A 19,664-nucleotide genomic window follows, 5' to 3' on the forward strand; every position below is an offset into this window, starting at 1 on the left:
TATATTAAATTCAATAAAATACCATTAACCAGTTTGGTATCAGAATATAAAAAAGACACCTAGCTTCTCAAGCTACCGAATAGGTACAGGTGTCACAGGCATAATCTTGCTCGTGCTTTTTCGCTTCTAGCATCCACCAGTCGGTCACTCCATACTCGGGTGCAGAGGTAGAGTCATATCCCATTGGTACCACTGTACCTGCATCATCATCTAAAAAGATATATATATATATATATATATATATGAGGGGTGAGCTCCAACAAGCTCAGTGAAGGGTGGGGTTCATGCACACCCAAAACACGTATATACAAGTATAATCTATGATGACATGAGTACAGAAAGTAAACATATAGTCTATGATGCGAATGATACAATTCATTTGATTAATAATCCACCTAGTATAAAACTAAGTCTAGTAAATGCTACTACAACAAATTAGGTTGTATTCCTGGTCCCGGAACTTGCACATCGGTCACCTAGCAATACTAACCTTAGTTGGGATTAGGAGTCTTCTGATCCCAGAATGCGACCATTGGTCACCCAACAAACCCTTGATAACCCCCTCCTTGTAGTCATGACATCGAAATCACCATTAGCCATACTGAACTAATTCCTTCCTCCGAGAATAATCACATCATACCGCAGGTGTGGCATTTCAGAAAGGTTCATTAAACATACCACCGTTGGGATATCCCATAACTTACCCCTATTGGCAAGGGGACGTAGCATAGGGAATGTCACCTAACCACAAATATTCTATATGCCTTGTATAATGATACAGTTAGTATAGACTACGCGATACCAGAATCATCATCGGCCACAAAGCATGTCCATTTCTTAGTATAGTCCTTGGGTACACAATACCGGAATCACAATCGGTCACAAAGTGTAACCAACGATTATATACCTATCTAGCATACAAGCAGTTGAGTATGGGCTACGTAATACCAGAATCACCATCGGCCACAAAGCATACCCATTTCCAAGTATAATACCAGAGTACACGATACCAGAATTACCATCAGCCACAAAGTGTAATCCGTGACTATATCTAGTCTAATGCACATAATCAATGCATGAATGCAACATCCACATGGCGATCACAGTACCAGAATCACCCCAACCACACCAGATCCCATCACACATCTCCGCATACATCACATATCATAATCCACATTTTATAACATAGTGATTCGACATAAATAGCATGTTCACAATTATCAACATAATCATGTTAATAATTTAATAATCAATTAAAATTCCTACCACATGTGAGTAATTTCTAAATATTAAACATTCCACAGAATAAAGTCAACCATCCCTCACCTCGGATGTACTTAGAGAAAGGGGTTCCAAGTATGTCACTGGGCGTTCAACTTACTTTTGATCTCATTGTGTGTGCATGTTTCTATCCTAGTTACAAAGGTAATCTAATGTTAATGGGTGTCAGAAACACTAGAGGGGGCCCATAGGGCTTACCCCTAAAGGGTACAAGCACTGTCAATTTCAGGCAGCACTAAGGAGTCACCAAAAATATGCCATCGGAAACAGACAATTTCCACCGGAAATATTAGTCTTGTTTCCGGTGGATCAAACAGAGGGCCCCTAAAGGTCTGGACTTCACTGGAAATATACCACCAGAAAAAACCTAGGTTGTTTGCGGTGGATTCCCAGAAATTTACCCACGAATTTGGTGCTTTTTGGTTGGAGCCCGATCACCGAGATTTAGTCCGTGGAATTTGTAGAGGGTCTTCCTACCTTCATTTTAAGCTAAAGAAATCCCAATTTTACCAAGCCATTTAGTAGATATGACAATCGAAACCTTAACTTCATTTTTTATCACAACTGTTGTCGGAGCTCACTGGCTTGGTTTGAGCTCGACAATCATATGGGAGAGTGAAATGTACACTCACCCGACCTTCGGTAGTTGTCGAGGTCGAGGTTTACCCCTCCAACCTGGTGATTCACTCCCTAGCTCAACTACACAAATACAAAATAAAGAAGGAGAGTGGTAGGGAGGTAGCACTTACCTCCGACGGGGATTTTGGCAACTCGGTGCAAAGCCGGGAGCCAAGGTGAGCTCCTTTCCTCTTCTTCCTCTTCTTCTCCTTCCTTTCTCTCCTTTTCTCTTCTCTCCCACGTTTTGGACAAGTGAGGAATGAGAAATGAACTCACACCTCCTTTTATAGTAAGTTATAGACCTAAGGTCCATTTGGTTGGGCACTTATTTGGTCCAAGTGTGTTATTCCGTCATTTGGAACACGTGAGCCCACCTCTATAGACTTAAAAGGTGTACAAGTCATGAGGAAGGTGTGGGAGAGTGTGTGGGGTCATTTGGGGCTGTTCATGATGTGGGTGATGAGGCCCACGGGCATCGAAACCCAATTAGCAGCCCAAAGGGCCACCAGAAATATGCCACTGGATTCATCCCAGGATATTTCCGGTGGGCTTGTTTCCGGTGGTCAAGGCAGTGCTGTGCCTTGACTGCTTATTGTCCCCACTTGGTACTTCCCTAAGGGGTTGCCCTAGATTGTGGTCATGTTTTTCTAGCATTTTTGGTACTTGCCGGGACTCAGGTAGGGAGGTGTCGGGTTACTTACCGCTTACGGTCGGAAGGTCTGAATCCCCTCCAGTTGGACTGGCATGATATGCATAAACAAGTATGATTATCCTTTCCTCTTTAGTAATGAACTGTCGCGAGCCAAAATCCATTGGTGCTCTTTATCTCTGGTCTAACATCTATCACAAAAGTCCAAATTAGACAAGGTTAGGACACAAGTGTAACACATATATACTAAGGATATTTTCGTCTTTCTCTTACTTTTTTTCTATGATGTAATATCTTTATATATTATGTGTCTCTACAATCTTAATTCCCATGTCTACATGTCTTCAGTGCTTCTCCATGCTCACCTATCATGCTCTTGCATATTCAGTGGCAATTCTGTGATTCATGGCATGTTTGATTAATTCTTTATGATACTATATCTTTCTATGTCATGATCATATTTTCAATAGAAGCACATTTCAGTTTTCATATTTTGATGCTTAGGAATCACTTTGATATGATTCATACATGCCATGAATGGCAGTTTTGTAATCCCACTATGTGCATATGGTAAATTAGGGTTTCACCTTGACCTTTTGTATATTACTAGCATTTCTATTTTACATTTCGTATACTAACCCTGCAAAGCATCTGGACAGAGGTATGTCAATTTCACCCCTCATCTTTCTATTTTATCTTGCATATTATTGCCGACGTGTTGAATACTACAATCTAGGGTTTTACCATGCTTGTTTCATGTTGTATCAACATTTTTGCTTTACATTCTATATACTAACCATGCAACGCGGCTAGATACAGGTATGTGGATTTTTCCATATTCCTTTACATTTTGGTCGCTCTTTCTTTTCAATGCTTATGTGATATTGATGTTTGTATACACAAACCTAGAAGGCACATTCAATAATCTGTGTTTACCTAGGGCTGTTTTTATCGGGTAGACCGAGGTGCCAGACTCCTTCCTCAAATCGCAACCTGACATAAACCCTAACCCATGATTAGATAGTTCAGATGGAGTCATCTCTATTCCAATTTCAATTAAATGGGTCCTAGACTTAATCTAGGTGAAGAATCTCAGTCAATATAGACCATCGGACCAACACTGCTCTTTTCATAACAGGAGGTCCGCGAAACCCCGCTGGTCCTCACAATGAGCTTCTAAGCTCATATTTCTATTTATAGGATAGACTCACCAAGGCCTAATTGCTTGCCCAGTGAGATTTTGCCAAGTGACTTAACGTCTTTGTTGAGCCGTGGGGTCCACCACTTTGACTTCACAAGATGTATGAATAGAGTAGGTGGATCCTATGTTGTGCGAATCACACAGTCTAATAATGCAATTTGGGACAGACAGATCCGCTGGTGGGATCTACCAGTGACTAGTTTTCTACTGTTATACTTAATTTTCACCAATCCCTTTGCCTATACCTAGATTGGTTTCCTAGGGGTGTGTAGATAACTTAAGTTGTAGAGTCTTACTATATATATATATATATATATATATATATATATCTGAGCAAAAAGATTTTGGATCACCGACCCCCAATCCTTCAGAGATTTGAAACTCTTTCCGTTCTCTTTGTAAGTATATGTGAGTAGGTCTAACTACAGATCCCCAACAATGACCCATGACGGAATGCGCATTTACATGCCATTTAACTTGAGTTTTCATAACCTTTTTTTTTTTTTTTTTTTGTTGGTAAGGCCCCAAATTAAAGCAAGATTCTCCGTTGTCTTGTCTCTTTGAAATATCTAAACTTTTTAACACTGATATTCTGTGGTCGTCTTGCATCAAAATATATATATATATATATATCTGTGGTCGTCAGATATTTATCAGGTTCAGCAAAACAACAAAAAAAAAAAGTCAGATATTATCATATTTGTTAGTTTGTTCGATCTGTTCCTTTCTGAAGTCCACAGTCGTCTTTCGATTCTAATCTCTTTCTCTTCCACGTGTTGTTACATTATTGAAAACTACATGCTTTCTGAATACTAAAACTCCCTCATCCATGGAATAGATCCTGTAGACGTGGTAAGCATTCAACCATTTGAAGCATCGAAAGTAAGCGTTGGGAAAAAGTGAGATTTTACTTCAGGAAATAATTCTAATCCAATGGTTCGTCAATCCAATCCGATGGTCAATCAATACATGGGAATTGGGAATTCCATCCTTGATATAGAGAATAGTGTATACTAACAACTTCTGCCAAAATATCCCAAAAGTCGTAAGTGGATTTTGGTCCGGTCTCTGGCCATGAATTTTTCTTTTGGTAGGGGCCTAGGAGAGATGAGATGATCACTCTTCCACTAGGCTCAGATGCCATGTTATTTTCAAGTTGAATATGGACATCACAAAGCTCTTTATGTAGTACCCTAAAACATCATTCGAATTGTACAAGGGTCTCGTGACAACAAAAAAAATAAATAAATAAAGTAAAAAAAAGAAAAAAGAAATTACATTCTCCTTCCTTGGACTATGGCCTAATAACAAGTTTCTTCCACGTACTTTTATAAATATCAATCCCCTCCCCTTTAGTTTGAAGATTTTTTCAATCGTACCCTTTCTATTAGATAGCCGTGTTAAGTGATGACCTCATCATTCAAACATGTAATTTCATTTAGAAATTACTCTACCCACATTAAATAAGCTTTAAACCCTAAAAGGCTAAACATAACCTCCTTCTTCATCGTGATTTGCCCCTTTTTCATCATTGCGCTTTGCCATCATTTGCTGAACTCCGTCGTCGCTTTGCTCCGTTGTCGTTTGTTGTGCTCCGCGATCGATTTGCTCCACCGTCATTTGTTGAAACTTGAGAGTTGGTCAAGTTTAATCTTTGCAAGTGATCTTCAAACAGTAACTGATACACAATAACACCACTTTTGAAAGCGACTCAATGCGCTTCTCCACTATTCTATCGGTCACCTCGCTCATTGGAATCTTCAATGCCTTCAAGTATCTACCACTGCATTTGCAGAACCCCAATGGAAAACCCAAAAATACAAAGAAAGCTCAGAAAACATAAACCATTATTTTCATCAAGATTACCAAATACATTGAGAACTTTTCTGGGAATGAATAATTTTCATTGTGTGGATGTACAGGTGGGTAAAGGTTTGTCCAAGGATGAGAAAGCTCAGAAGCTAGCACTACAACATTGGCTTGAAGCTGTAAGCTTTTCATTCTCTCTTCAGTTATTTCTAGTATCTGCTTATAAACCTTATTTGATTTTAACTGGGGCAAAATATCGAAAACTAGTTCCTTTCATTTCCCTTTTTTTTTTGGGTGGGTTATCTTCTCCACTCATACCGTCAACGAGTCAAAAAAGCCATACCCAACCAACTATGTGCCTCCTCTAATGGAATAAATATGATATGGCTTTCTAGTTTCGGGCCCTCTTCTTAAGGGATGGGATAGGAAATTTCCGTGAAAATTCATTTAGAGCTGGTTAAGGTCGTAGTTCATAATCTAATGGAAAATGTATTTTGCAGATAGATCCACGGCATCGTTATGGGCATAATCTACACTTATATTACATGTGAATGCACGAAACGAGTTTCATTTTGTTTTAAGCATTTATTAATGGAACATTTAAATGTGCAAGTGATTCGTTTTGTTTTAAGATTAAATTTTCCTTGAGAGGTTGAGAGGATCTTCAAAGATCACTTAAGAGATTGAGAGTTTGCAAGTGATCTTCAAAGATCACTTGAGAGCTTTCTTCTATGCGTGAGTGAGGTTTCATAACAGAGAGATGGTTCAAAGATGAAGAAAAGAGAAAAAAATATATGTAGATGTCACAAGGGTAAATCGATTTTTTTACAAGTCAATTAAACACCGTCAATCCCTTATGGACAATTGAAAGAATCTTCAAACTAGAGGGAAGGGAATTGGTATTTATGAAAACATGTGGAGAGAACTTGCTATTAAACCATAGTCCATGAGAGGAGAATGTAATTTCCTCAAAAATAAAAGATAAAAAAGATATTTAAACTTGAACTTGCGGTTAAGATTCCAAACACAGAATTTAAGATTTTCTCACTTCAAGTTCATATAAACTTTTCTTCAAAAGTTAACCAATGAAGAGAGGAGGATGCCTAAACACTTATAAATCATTACATCAAAATATTTATTTCTAATATAAAATTATTACTTCCACCATCTACGGCAACCCCAACAATAATAGGATTATACAACGTGTGTGAGGTTTTTAATCTCCAGCTTCATGTACCAGATTGGTGGCGTTTGAGTGCTCTTTTCGGTAGTAGGTTACTCCATTCTGGAAGTGATGTAAAGACTTAGGAGTGAATGGGGAGATATTTTAAATTTTAAAATTAGTGAAATACAATGATGACCCAAAATCCGAGGCACGCCGCCACGAGCCCAGCCCAAGAAAATGCGAAACAAAAAGCAGAAAAAGTTAAGGCTTAAAGTTAAATTGTGTCCTTGTTGATACTAGGATAGATATCAGAATGTCAAGGACATACGTGCCCTTACATCAAAGAAAAGCTAGCTAAGTCCAGCCTGCTCCAACCATGCAAATTAGCTAAGTAAAAAGGAGAGAGAGAGAGAGAGAGAGAGAGAGAGAGAGAGAGATGACTAGTCATGGACGTCATCTCAAATATATTTTTCATCAACTAAAAGAGGAGGATTGAATGAATTTAATTTTTTTTTTTTTAGGAGAATCTGTCCAACATATATATATATATATATATTTATATAAACTTAACCTTCCTCTCTTGAATGGAACCATCTATTCCTTTCTCAGTCTTCTCTCCTTTTCAAACCCTTTATGGGTTCTGACCTACGCTAGCATCAACTTAATTGCATAGGTTGTTTCTGTTTTGGTTGAGCATTGCTGTAGTGGTTAAGTGGTCATGTGAACTCACTCATACTAATGCCAAGGCAAAGAGAGAGGGATCCTGTAGTGGTTGGTCGTGTTATAGGGGACGTGCTTGACCCTTTTAACAGAAGGATATCTTTGAGAGTCAGCTATGGTTCTAGGGAAGTTAGCAATGGGCGTGAATTTAAGCCATCAACTGTGGTTAACCAGCCTAGGGTTGAAATTGGAGGAGATGATATGAGGACATTCTATACACTGGTAAGTCTTGGCTTCATTGTCACCCCCGCCCCCCCACCCCCAAGTTAAATCCATGCACTTGGGTTTTCTCTTAGACGTTTTATGGAAGTGTAGCAATATATGATGATCACACTTGTTTTGACTATTACATCTCATCTTCTTCATATGGTTTCTCCCTTTTAATTAGCTTTTTTATCTTGCAGATCATGGTTGACCCTGATGCACCCAGTCCAAGTCATCCAACCCTGAGGGAATATTTGCATTGGTTGTCCCCTCTCTCTCTCTCTTAAAATATATATATATATATATATATATATATTGTGTGTGTATATGTGCAAGAAGGTTCTTCTATACTTTTTTCACAATAATATTTTTTATTCATTTATTAAAAAAATAAAAACCATAAAATTTATATACCAGAGGCTAGCATAGGAAACCCTAGACACACCCTTGTTTTAAGGGGGTTTGTGTAAAGACACCCCTACTCCCTAAAAATAGGGAATCTAAGTGGCGGTCCAGCAGAACATTATCTCTTTACACTCTCTAAGCTTAGACACAAGATGCTATGAAAGTAGAGGGGCTAAAGGCATCTTTTCATAGCATCCTATGTATGACACTTAGAGACTATAGACGAGTAGAGTTTCTTCTCCCAATATATATAAGACCTGATGTCATACTAGGACCCATAAATGTTAGCCATTAAACTAGGCCTCTGTACCTTTTATTTTTTTTGTTGGGTAAGGAGGGAAGTAGATAAGAGCCAGGAGGTTCGAACTTGAGACCTCCTGGTGAGTATGTGATTTTTACACAACATAGCTCACTAATTGCGCTAGACAGCTCACCAGCAGCATTAGACTGGCCTCTATACATATTGCACCCAAAAATTGTCTTTTTGATGATCTCTTATAGCTTCCTATATGTGACGGTTTTCAGGTTAGTAGTAGATATCCCTGGAACTACTGGCACTTCTTTCGGTAAGTAACACTTTTTTTTTTCTTAAGTTTTATACAAATTTGTTAGTAGATAATTGGACTTAGTGTGGTAACTAGTAACGGAGTGGCATAAATCTTTTAACTACTTAAGCAATATATGATTCGCTGACAGTGATGAAGTTAGTCGAGGTGCGCATAAGCTGACCTGAACACCTTGGTTAACAAAAAAAAAAGCCTAATGTATGTTCTTTGGAGCACCGCTTCCATGCACGTTAGGGAAGACAAGTTATTTTTGGTAGAGACAGAGATTACATTAGGCAAGTTATTTTTGGGAGTGAGAACTTAAGTCTGTGGACCACAAAACTTTTACGACCCCATGCACTAAGGTTGGTATCAATTTTTGAGAACCACATAAATACAATCTATTTGAATAAAATTAGAAAAATAAAGTAGAAATTTGATTTTTCATTGATTGGGTTGTATAGAAACAGTAAATGTATTATTATTTATTATTTTTTATTTATTTTTTATTTAAGGTTGGGAATGACTACCTGATCGCATGGTTTTTCCGTACAAACATTCAACAAGGGAGCAAAATGATCTTTTCACTACTCCATGTGTCTGGCATCGAGGCATAATGCAATCCTCCCCCTCCCCCTTCCCCTCTTTTGTTTTTCCTCCTCGTCTTTTACCCATTTAAGAGTCACTATCTTAGAATCCTTATTTCAGTGGCGCGCAGTTGATTGAATAGAATAGAATGTACACAATGGTACATATCGTGTATCTTGTTGGATCCAAATATCTTTTTTCCATATGCTTCCTTTTTCTACCTTAGGTCTTGATTGATGTAACCATGGTTTGTTACACTTAGCTTGGCACTAAATCCGTTGGAAGCCATGACAGGGGGTTAATTTTTTTCCCTGCCCCTTCTAAAAAATAAAATAGGGGTATTTTGAATAACAAAAAAAAATTACCCTTGTTAACGAGTTTTGTCTTTATCTGAAAGTGGGTCGTGTTATGGCCAACAGAAATTTATCCTTCTACCTTCTTATTCGTACTATTCCTCCTGTATCATCAGCTTCCTCCTCAATAAACAGCATTACATTAATAAGATTTGACATATGTAGTTCTAATGTAATCCTGCAGGGGTGTCCTTGGTCCAATGGTAAAAGTACAAAATGTTACCTAGTAGTCAAGTAGTTGAAACAACTTCTCGACATTCTTGGGGCAAGGTTGCATAGCTTTCGCCTCTTTGAACCAATCCGGATCAGGTTCACTCCATGGATTTAGAATCTATTAAATGATGAAAGAGAAATTGGATTCTGAATCCACGGGCTAGGGACGTACGAGATTATTTTCGTATGTAAACCTGATCCGATCTCCCTCCAAACCTCGCACATGCAGGAGCCTCGTGCACCCATAAGCTCTTTAGTTCTAATGTAATCTTCGCCAGCTTTGCTTTTAAAATATCATTCCTAGAACAGTCTAATATCTTTTGGAATGAATCCATCCCTTAATAAAATGGGCTTTGAATTGTTCAAACTTATGTGAACAAGCATATTCAGCTGATCTTAGGCCCATAAATATGGTCACCGAAGCCCATGAGTTTCGAGTCAACTCATTACCTTTCGAGAGTGTTTATTCAGTGAACTGTTCTTGATTTTCGGGGCAAGAGATAATGTGCTATGAGAATCCACTGTCAATTTGGAGAGTTTTTATTCAGTGAACTGTTCTTGATTTTCAGGGCAAGAGATAATGTGCTATGAGAATCCACGGCCAATGTTTGGAATTCATCGGTATGCTTTCGTGTTATTCCAGCAGCTTGGGAGGCAGACTGTCTATGCACCAAGTTGGCGTCAAAACTTCAACACTAGAGACTATGCTGCCGATTATAATCTCGGATTGCCGGTTGCTGCCCTTTACTATAACTGCCAGAGAGAGAATGGTTCAGGTGGACGAGGACCACAAATAGGTGTTGGTAGATTTTGAGGCTTGTTACCAATAGGATGATGGATATATGTACATATATAAAGACTCAAAAATAAGATCAGAATGATGGATATGCCTAATTTGGGAGTTCATAACCAAGAAAAAGATGAATAACTTAGATATATCTCATTTCCTCATCCTATTATTTTCCATCTCTATATCTTTCAGCATTTCAACAATGTATAGGAAATTAGCTACCATTACAAAATAGTTGTAGTCCATATTTACTACATGTTTGAATATTGGGGCGGAAACTTGCTTGGCCTGAATCTTTACCAACCTGAGTGAGGCTCAGGAAAAAAAAAAAAAAAAAACAAGATTGGACTGGCTCCGGTAGATGACTTCAGTATCAAGGCCGAAGCCCAAAATAATCCTAACAAACGCGCATGTCTGTGTGTGTATATTTGTGGGTGTGTGTGGAAGTTTAATGTTTGTATTTATCATTTAATAAGACTATGTTGGAATTATTATTATTGGTTCTGATCCTTATTATTGTTTTAGACTTTTTATTGGATGATGGTGTTCATATCAATGTAAACGGGCCTCCTTAAGAAAAGATAAAAAGGAGCATGACACAAGAAATTAAGAAACCCATCCGAGCACAACCTAACACAAGAAAAATTGAATAATTTCGGTGGTGTTGGCCATGGGCTAATTGTCGAAACTTTGGGTTCCGGTCCGCCTAGCTCATATCCACGTTTTGAGAGTTAGGAGAAAATTGTGGAGATATTGTTTTCATCCAAAATGCATTTTGGTTCTTGTCCTTCCATTTCTAATAATACTATTGTCACACCCCGCTCCCCCTGTAAAAACACAACCTTAAAACGATGCAGAAGATAATGAAAAAACAAAACAAACAATGCACACGGATTTTACAAGGTTCGGTAAGGTTGGCTACGTCCCCGGTGAGATGAGATCCCGCTTCACTATCAATGGAGAATAAGGTTACAACGCTCGTCCTCACACCTCTCAGTATTGCTTGCATTACAGAGAAAGAAACCCTCGCTACAAATATATAGCAACCCTAATCTAGAAAGTACACAATTGCCCTCAAATAAAATATTCGAGCGGGGGGTTGCGCCCCTCTACACCCCTTGCTATGTAGAGGGGCCTCCTGCCCCCCTTGCAACCCCCACGGCTCGCTAACCGGCTAGCAGGACTGCCGTTATGCCTGTCTAGTTGCTGCACCAGTACTTTCTAGATTAAATTGCGATGGAATACAGGACATCGTACACCAACATTCTCCACCTTGGCTTGAATTCTGTCGAGCCTCTTGTAAAGATAACCTATAGACGTCTTCATCCTTGTACGTCATTAGAGGTACAAACCCGCACCTGTTTGGTGCATCCCTCATCTTCAACAATGAGTAATATTAATCAAGTCCAAACAGGACTCGAGCTTCCTGTAGTAACTGGCTTTGTAAACATATCTGCAGGATTGAGATCTATATGAATTTTTCTCAAGTGAATACTGCCTTCTGACACAAACTCCCTGATCTTGTGAAATCTTACATCAATATGCTTTGTCCTTGCATGAAACACCTGATTCTTTGCAAGATGTATGGCATTCTGACTGTCACAATGTAACTGTCACACCCCGTTCGCACAGAACCGGACCGGTGACTGGGTTAACATCGGTTAACCCAAACCTACCAGGATCATCTGATACAGTATCCAACCACAGCATACACACAACTAAGAAAGTGTTCATCAGTTCAGTGGAAGGCTTAATTTACCTGTAAATATTTCCATTATACTTGATACCCAAATTGTAATACATAGTTAAGTACATGTGGACCCGCAGGCATGATATTTACACAAAAGAATACAATTTACATATCAAGTACACAAAAGGGATCATCAAAAACATAAAGGATTAAGCTCAGCTCGGTATCAAAAGTAGAGCTCAGCTCGCTATCAAAGGTAAAGCTCAGCTTGGTATCAAAAGGTAGAGCTCAGCTCGGTATTAGAAGAAGAGCTCAACTCGGTATCAGAAGAAGAGCTCAGCTCGGTATCAACAGCAAAGCTCAGCTCGGTATCAAAGCTGCGGTCCCATAGCACAACCCTCGTACGAGCAATCCGTGGTGTGCTCTAATTCCTTGGGGACCCACCAATCCTCTTCAGGGAATTCAACTGTGGGGCCTGACCCGTGCTCTTCAGGTTGATGATCTGCAAAATCATCTAAAAAAGGTGCACACGTGGGATGAGCTCACTAGCTCAGTAAGTGAAAAGAAATACCACACAGCAGTCCACACAACAAATCACAACCATATGCACTATATGCTATGCAATTCATTTTAATCACTTCCACCTAATCAACATTACTAAGTCTTTGGTTTAGTGTTACTACAACCACAGTGCGCGTATACTCCAGGTACGAGCCGCGAACTCCATCCCCCGATAAGCACATAGGGCTACCGGAGAAGGCCCACCGTGACTACTCGAAAAAGTAAAACATGCCGACCACCGGCTCTCAACATAAAGTAAATGACAGAAATTAAAGGTGCTGACTCCAGCAATTTAAAAGCAGTACGATTGGCCCTCTTGAATATACCATCGAGGTTGCCAACTGTCCTAATGACCAGTCGGACGTATGTCTAACCGCCACAATGACCCGACAACCGCGACCACTGCTTCCCCCCAAATGGTAACCCAACACCTCAACCCCTGTTGGGAAGGGTTGTAGCACGAGAAGATGATAATCCTACACCGCATGCTCCTATATGACATAGTACGATTGCATAGTGCCTCTGCGTCCCATTCCACGGGCCACCAATGCACTCGTTTCCAAGTCGACTACGGCATCTAGTCTACTAATGCATTATGCACCATGATGTCATCATTCATCACATATTCACATCATCATTTGACATTAAGAAAATAAACACAACACACAAGTCATAATAATATGAGGATGGCTAAGTTACACATAATTCGCATGATGACATGACTAGTCTAGATATAATTAAATGAATGCCAAACAAGCCTTAACATAAGGCCAAACATTCTCTCTCCCCACTTACCTATAGTGTACAAAGACTCACGCCTGGTATGGGTCAGATCCGGTACGAGAAGCGTAAGATTTGGTGAACCTATCATGAGTGAATAGGGTTAGCATTTCACCACTTTAGGGTCAAAACTAACAAGATTTGGTGGTAAAATCATGTTTAGAATTCTAAAAGAAGGTCGCACGTCCGTTTTGGGTCCACTCGGACAAAAAAATCACATTGGAAGCTTCTCGGGTGGGTCGGACAGCCCACCTGTCTTGACCCACTAGTCAGACCCACTGGTCCTGACCGGCGGGTAGGTCAACCCACCGGTTGGCCCCGTCAGTTGGCCCCGAGGGGCTTGCTAGGATCGACGAGCAGGTTGGCCCCGAGGGCCTGCCCTCTCAGGCGGGTGCCCTCAGGCGGGCCATTTGGCCCACCGGTTTGGCCCACCGGTCTTAGCGGGAAAATGCCATTTTTTCCAAACCTTCCCCAACCTTTGGAAAATCAAATGGGGCTTTTCCAAACCCATTCTCCACACATTCAAGGTCTCATAAGATGGTTCTAACCTAGATCTAGGTTAGATTTAAGGAATGGAAGCCATTTTACCTTCTTTGCTCAAGAACTTGTTCAAAGACCCCAAAATCACTTCAAATCACCAATGCTCCTCCAACCGTGGAAACACTTCTTCAAATCCTTCAAAATCAACACATAAGCCATCTATTAAACCTTAGATTCATCACCTCAAGGGGGATTTACGAGACCTCAAGAAACTCTATCCAAATCAAGGGTTTCATTTGGGTATGGTGAAAGTTTAAGGAACCCAGCCTTTGCTCACCTCTAAACGTAGATCTCGTATTGGAGATCACTCTTCCGGCGTCGGAATGGGAAGATCAAACCTCGGCACTACTGAAATCCATTTCTTCTTCCTCTTCCTTCCCTTTTCCTCTTCTTTCCCTTCTTTTCTCTCTCCTCTTTACTCTTCTCACCAAACGCCCGAGTGTCATAAATGAGAAAAAAAAAGGAAAACATAAAGATGGCTATTTATACCTTTTAAAATATCTTGTAACCTCATGGGTGGGTCACTTAGGTGGGCGGATGCGCCCACCTATGACCACCCACCTGAGGGCCAAAAATTGGTCACCAAGTGGGATTTTGATGGAATTCGACTCTCGACACGAATCTCACTCTGGACATAAGATATAATATACGTATGCGCTTTAAGATACGGCTACGTACTTGCTTTATCCGTTCATGGCCTTATGATATGTGCATGTACATGGCTTGGGTACACCCATCTCCTCTGGCACTGACTCGGACTTGTCTGGCCAGCCGGTGTTCAAAGTCACCCTTGCCATCATGGTCCATAAGGAACCCGCCTTAACCCTCTCTGGTTCGGGTTCTGCATAGTTAAACCGGGCCAACCGTGTAATCAGACCGGGTTTAAAAAGTAGGGTATTACATTTACCCCCCTTTCTGAAAATTTCATCCTCGAAATTAGCGTACCTGGTTGTTAAAAAAGATGAGGGTACTTGGCTTGGATTTTCTCCTCTTTCTCCCAAGATGCTTCTTCAAGTGAATGATTTTCCCATCGCACCTTTACGTAGGAAATGGAGCGGTTGCGAAGGGTTTTCACCTTTCGGTCCAAAATTTCAGCTGGCTACTCTGTATAGGTCATATCTGCTTCTAGATATTCTGGTTCCACGGGTAATACATAGGATGGATCATGGACGTATCACTTCAGCATGGATACATGAAATACGTTATGAACATCCCCGAGTGAAGGTGGCAGAGCAAGCATGTAGGCTACTGAGCCAACCCGGGCTAAGATCTCAAATGGGCCAATGTATCTTGGGCTCAACTTCCCCTTTCTGTGAAATCTTTGCAACCCCTTAGTAGGAGAGATCTTGAGAAACACCTTTTCTCCTGGCTGAAATTCAATGTCTTTTCTACGGGTGTCTGCATAGCTCTTTTGACGAGACTAAGCTGCTTTAATCCGTTCTCGAATAACATCGACCTTGTCACAAGTCATATATATCATGTTAGGTCCTAACATTCGGCGTTCGCCTATCTCATCCCAATACAAAGGAGTCCTGCACTTCCTACCTTACAATGCCTCATACGGAGCCATCCCAATTGTAGCTTGGTAACTGTTGTTATAGGTAAACTCCATAAGGGGGTATATAATCTTCCCAGCTACCACACATTTCCATCGCACATGCCCTGAGCATGTCTTCTAATATCTGTATGGTTCGCTCCGACTGACCATCAGTCTGTGGGTAAAAAGCAGTACTCAAATTCAATTGTGATCCTAAGGCATGCTAGAAGCTTTTCCAAAATCTGAAAGTGAATCTTGGGTCCCTATCTGATACAATGCTCACTGGCACTCCATGTAAGCGCACTATGTTATCCATATAAAGTTGTGCTAATTTGGCCATAGAGAACTTGGTCTTGATGGGAATGAAATGAGTAGTCTTAGTAAGCCGATCAACGATCACCCGTATCGCATCCATCCCCTTAGGTGTACATGGTAGTCCAGTGACGAAGTCCATTGTAATCCTATCCCACTTCCAGTCTGGTACTGGGAGTGGCTGAAGAGTACCATAAGGTCGATGCCTCTCAGCTTTTACTTTCTGGCATGTAAGACAAGTCGCTACATATAGAGCTATTGTGACTTTCATGCTTGGCCACTAGTAATTTTGTTTGAAGTCTTTATACATCTTTGTACTTCCTGGGTGGAGTGAGTACTCGGAGCTATGTGCTTCTCGCACTATCTTGTCTTGTATGTCCAAATCATCGGGTATACACAATCTGCCTCGAAACATCAATGCCCCATCACTGGTTAAAACAAAATCTGGGTCGTTCATTGTTTGATCTTGAACCTTAACTCTAATCCGCTGCAATTCAGGATCCAAAGGTTGTTTCATTATTACCTCTTGCCTAATAGTCAGATGCACCTGTAGAGTCGCCAATGATACAGTCAACCATTTAAGGTTTTTTGGCCGACGTTCAAACTCTAAGGTTGCTCCTTCATATAAGAGAGCTTCATCCATTAGCGTCACCTCATGTACAAGTGGTGGGCTGACTGCTAAGTGTGAGAGTGACACAGTCTGTGCCTTCCAACTCAACGCATCTGCCACTACATTAGCCTTGCCGAGATGATACTGAATGTTGCAGTCATAATCCTTCATGAGCTCAAGCCATCTCCTCTGCCTCATGTTCAAATCCTTCTGGGTGAAAAAGTACTTAAGGCTTTTGTGATCACTGTATATCTCGTACTTCTCCCCATACAAGTAATGTCGCCAAATCTTAAGGGCAAAAATGACTGCGGCTAGTTCCAAGTAATGAGTGGGGTAGTTCTTCTCATACTCCTTTAGTTGTCGGGAAGTATACGCTATCACCTTTCCGCGTTGCATGAGAACACAACCCAATCCAACTTTGGAAACATCAGTGTAGACTGTCATTCCACCTGTGCCTTTAGGGATGGTCAACACAGGGGCTGACACCAACCTCTTCTTCAACTCCTGAAAACTCGTCTCGTATTCCTCTACCCAGTCAAACTTCACACCCTTTTTTGTCAACTTAGTCATTGGTGCTGAGATCCAAGCAAAATTCTCAATGAAGTGCCGGTAGTATCCAGCCAAACCCAAGAAGCTTCTAATTTCAGTGACATTTTTAGGGATTTCCCACTCTACTACTGCTTTCACCTTATCAGGATCCACCTCGATTTCAGCCTTAGACACTACGTGCCCCAGGAATCCAACTTGCTCAAGCCAGAATTCACATTTGCTGTATTTGGCAAACAATTGTTGTTCTCTCAACCTCTGTAACACCATTCTCAAATATTGAGTGTGCTCCTCTTCTGTCTTGGAGTGAATCAAGATGTCATCAATAAAAATAATTACCCATTTATCGAGGATGTCATAAAATACTCGATTCATCAAATCTATGAATGTTGCCGGTGCATTGGTTAACCCAAAAGATAACACTAGGAACTCATAGTGACCATACCGAGTCCTGAATGCTGTCTTGGGTATGTCGTCGCTCTTTATCTTGAGCTGATAATAGCCTGATCGAAGGTCTATCTTTGAAAATACCTTGGCACCCTGCAGTTGGTCAAATAAATCATCAATGCGTGGCAATGGATACCGGTTCTTAATGGTTAGCTTATTTAATTCCCGATAATCGATGCACATACGCAAACTGCCATCCTTCTTCTTGACAAACAATACTGGGGCACCCCAAGGTGAAACACTTGGGCGAATAAACTCCTTTTCCAATAATTCCTGCAACTACATCTGCAACTCCTTCAATTCGGCTGGTGCCATCCTGTATGGAGCTTTAGACACTGGAGCTGCTCCAGGAACCAAGTCTATGGCAAACTCCAACTCTCTATCAGGTGGTAAATGCATCAGATCATCTGGAAAGACGTCGGGAAACTCTTTAACCACCTTTACCTCTTCCAGCGGTGTAATCCTTGCATCAACATCAAGTACCGATGCTAAGTAGCCCTGACATCCACTCTCCAACAACTTACCGCTTGAAGGGCGGAGACGAGGACCTTTCTCACTTGTTTCATTTTATCTGCTCGGTATACCAATTCTCTTCCTTCGTCATCTGTCGCCCTAATCAGCTTTTCAGCACACATCACATTAGCTCGATGAGGCGACAACCAATCTATGCCCAGTATAACATCGAAATTCTGCATATTGAACTTAATGAGTTGTGCATCCAATTTCTTCCCACTGATTTCCACTGGGCACGGCCTATACACCTCCTTCAACTGTGTAACTTTACCAGTAGGCATACTAACAATCATCCCATGATCTAGGGTCCTGGGTGGCATACCAAGTTTCTCAACAAATCTCTTAGATACGAATGAATGTGTAGCTCCTGAATCGAATAAAACATAGGCTGGTATGCCCGATATAGATAGGACACCTAGTGTAACAATGCATATAATTTTAGCAGGTCATCAATATTTAATATAAGGAAATTCTTAAATTTAAAATGTACCTGCTACCACTTCTATGCTGGCCTCAGCTTCCTCAGCTGATAGGGCATACATTCCCTGCGATTGATTCCCCTGATTTAAGGGAGGTCGATACGCAGAGGGCTGACTGGAGGGTGAGGCTGGTCTGACCCGACAGTCTTTAGCAAAGTGCCCATAGGAATGGCAGTTAAAGCAATGGATCTAAGACGCTGAAACTGGGGCGGGGCCCCTCTGCACTTGACCCGTTGAAGATGGAGGTCGGGGCGGCCTTGGAACTGTAGGTACCGCACTAGTGTTTGGGTGGAAAGATGTAGAGCCTGAACCACCAGCTGGTCGAGGAGGGTAGCAAGATGGCCATAGGGCTGCCTATATGTAGGCCCAGAACTGTACGACCCACAGTAAGCCTTGGAGGAGTTGCCCATATCTGGAAATGGATTTGTTCTCTTCCACAGTCCAGGTGTGAGGGGCTGTTCTCCCTTCTGCTTATCTTCCATAGTCTTGGCCTTCTGTACAATCTGGCCATAGTCTGTCAAGTCTAAGACCTCAAGTACTAACCTAATGGATGCCTTTAGGCCCTTCAGAAATCTTGCAGCCTTTTCTTCAGCTGTCCTCATATGCCTAGGGAAAAAATGGAACAAGCTCTCAAACTGCTGCTAATACTCAAGGATAGTCTTACCTCCTTGAGTTAAGGCCATAAATTTCGTCTCCTTGCGATCTCTGAAGCTACGTGGGTAATGATTGTCCAAGAACAACTCCTTGAACTGTTCCCAGGTGGGTTCCGGATGTGCGACCAACAATATGGGCTTAGAGGCTTGCCACCAAGAGTTGGCCTCCTTCTTGAGTTGTAACCCTGCACAAATGAGTTTCTGTGCATCTGTGCACTCAATCACCTCAAATATTTTCTCCAGCTCCTGGATCCACTGGTCCGGCTCCAGAGGATCACTCCCCACCTTAGAGAATACAGGTGGCAAGTTCCTCTTGAATGACTCCACTACCTTTGACGTATTATTCGTCGACTGGTAATTAGGAGCATAAGCTGGATAGTAAGGGCATGGAGGGGGCACCACATACGGAGGAATAGTGAATGGCAGAATTGGAGGTGTACCTCCCACTTGTGGCC

General features: G+C 41.1%; 1 protein-coding gene across 2 annotated transcripts; it reads left to right on the forward strand.

The window, feature by feature from the left end:
* The first annotated feature begins 5,285 nt into the window (after positions 1-5,285).
* On the forward strand, positions 5,286-10,703 carry LOC122063204 (protein FLOWERING LOCUS T-like). 2 transcript variants are annotated; one of them, XM_042626919.1, is made up of 4 exons: positions 5,286-5,737; positions 7,848-7,909; positions 8,578-8,618; positions 10,321-10,703. In XM_042626919.1, the coding sequence occupies exons 1-4, from the start codon at positions 5,513-5,515 to the stop codon at positions 10,563-10,565; spliced, it is 573 nt and encodes a 190-aa protein (XP_042482853.1). In that variant the 5' UTR covers positions 5,286-5,512; the 3' UTR covers positions 10,566-10,703. The 2 variants fall into 2 exon arrangements, with proteins under 2 accessions (XP_042482853.1, XP_042482854.1); XM_042626920.1 differs by lacking the exon at positions 5,286-5,737 and adding an exon at positions 7,312-7,665.
* The last annotated feature ends 8,961 nt before the right edge of the window (positions 10,704-19,664 follow it).

The sequence above is a fragment of the Macadamia integrifolia genome, unplaced genomic scaffold (assembly GCF_013358625.1).
Source record: "Macadamia integrifolia cultivar HAES 741 unplaced genomic scaffold, SCU_Mint_v3 scaffold125, whole genome shotgun sequence".
Taxonomy (NCBI): domain Eukaryota; kingdom Viridiplantae; phylum Streptophyta; class Magnoliopsida; order Proteales; family Proteaceae; genus Macadamia; species Macadamia integrifolia.

Bases quoted from the DNA above. Each gene is read 5' to 3' on its own strand.
- LOC122063204 (XM_042626919.1), top strand. From the start codon at position 5,513: ATGCCTTCAAGTATCTACCACTGCATTTGCAGAACCCCAATGGAAAAC. The intron at 7,910-8,577 runs GTTGTCCCCTCT...GACGGTTTTCAG, and splicing joins CTGAGGGAATATTTGCATTG to GTTAGTAGTAGATATCCCTG. The intron at 8,619-10,320 runs GTAAGTAACACT...CTTGATTTTCAG, and splicing joins AACTACTGGCACTTCTTTCG to GGCAAGAGATAATGTGCTAT.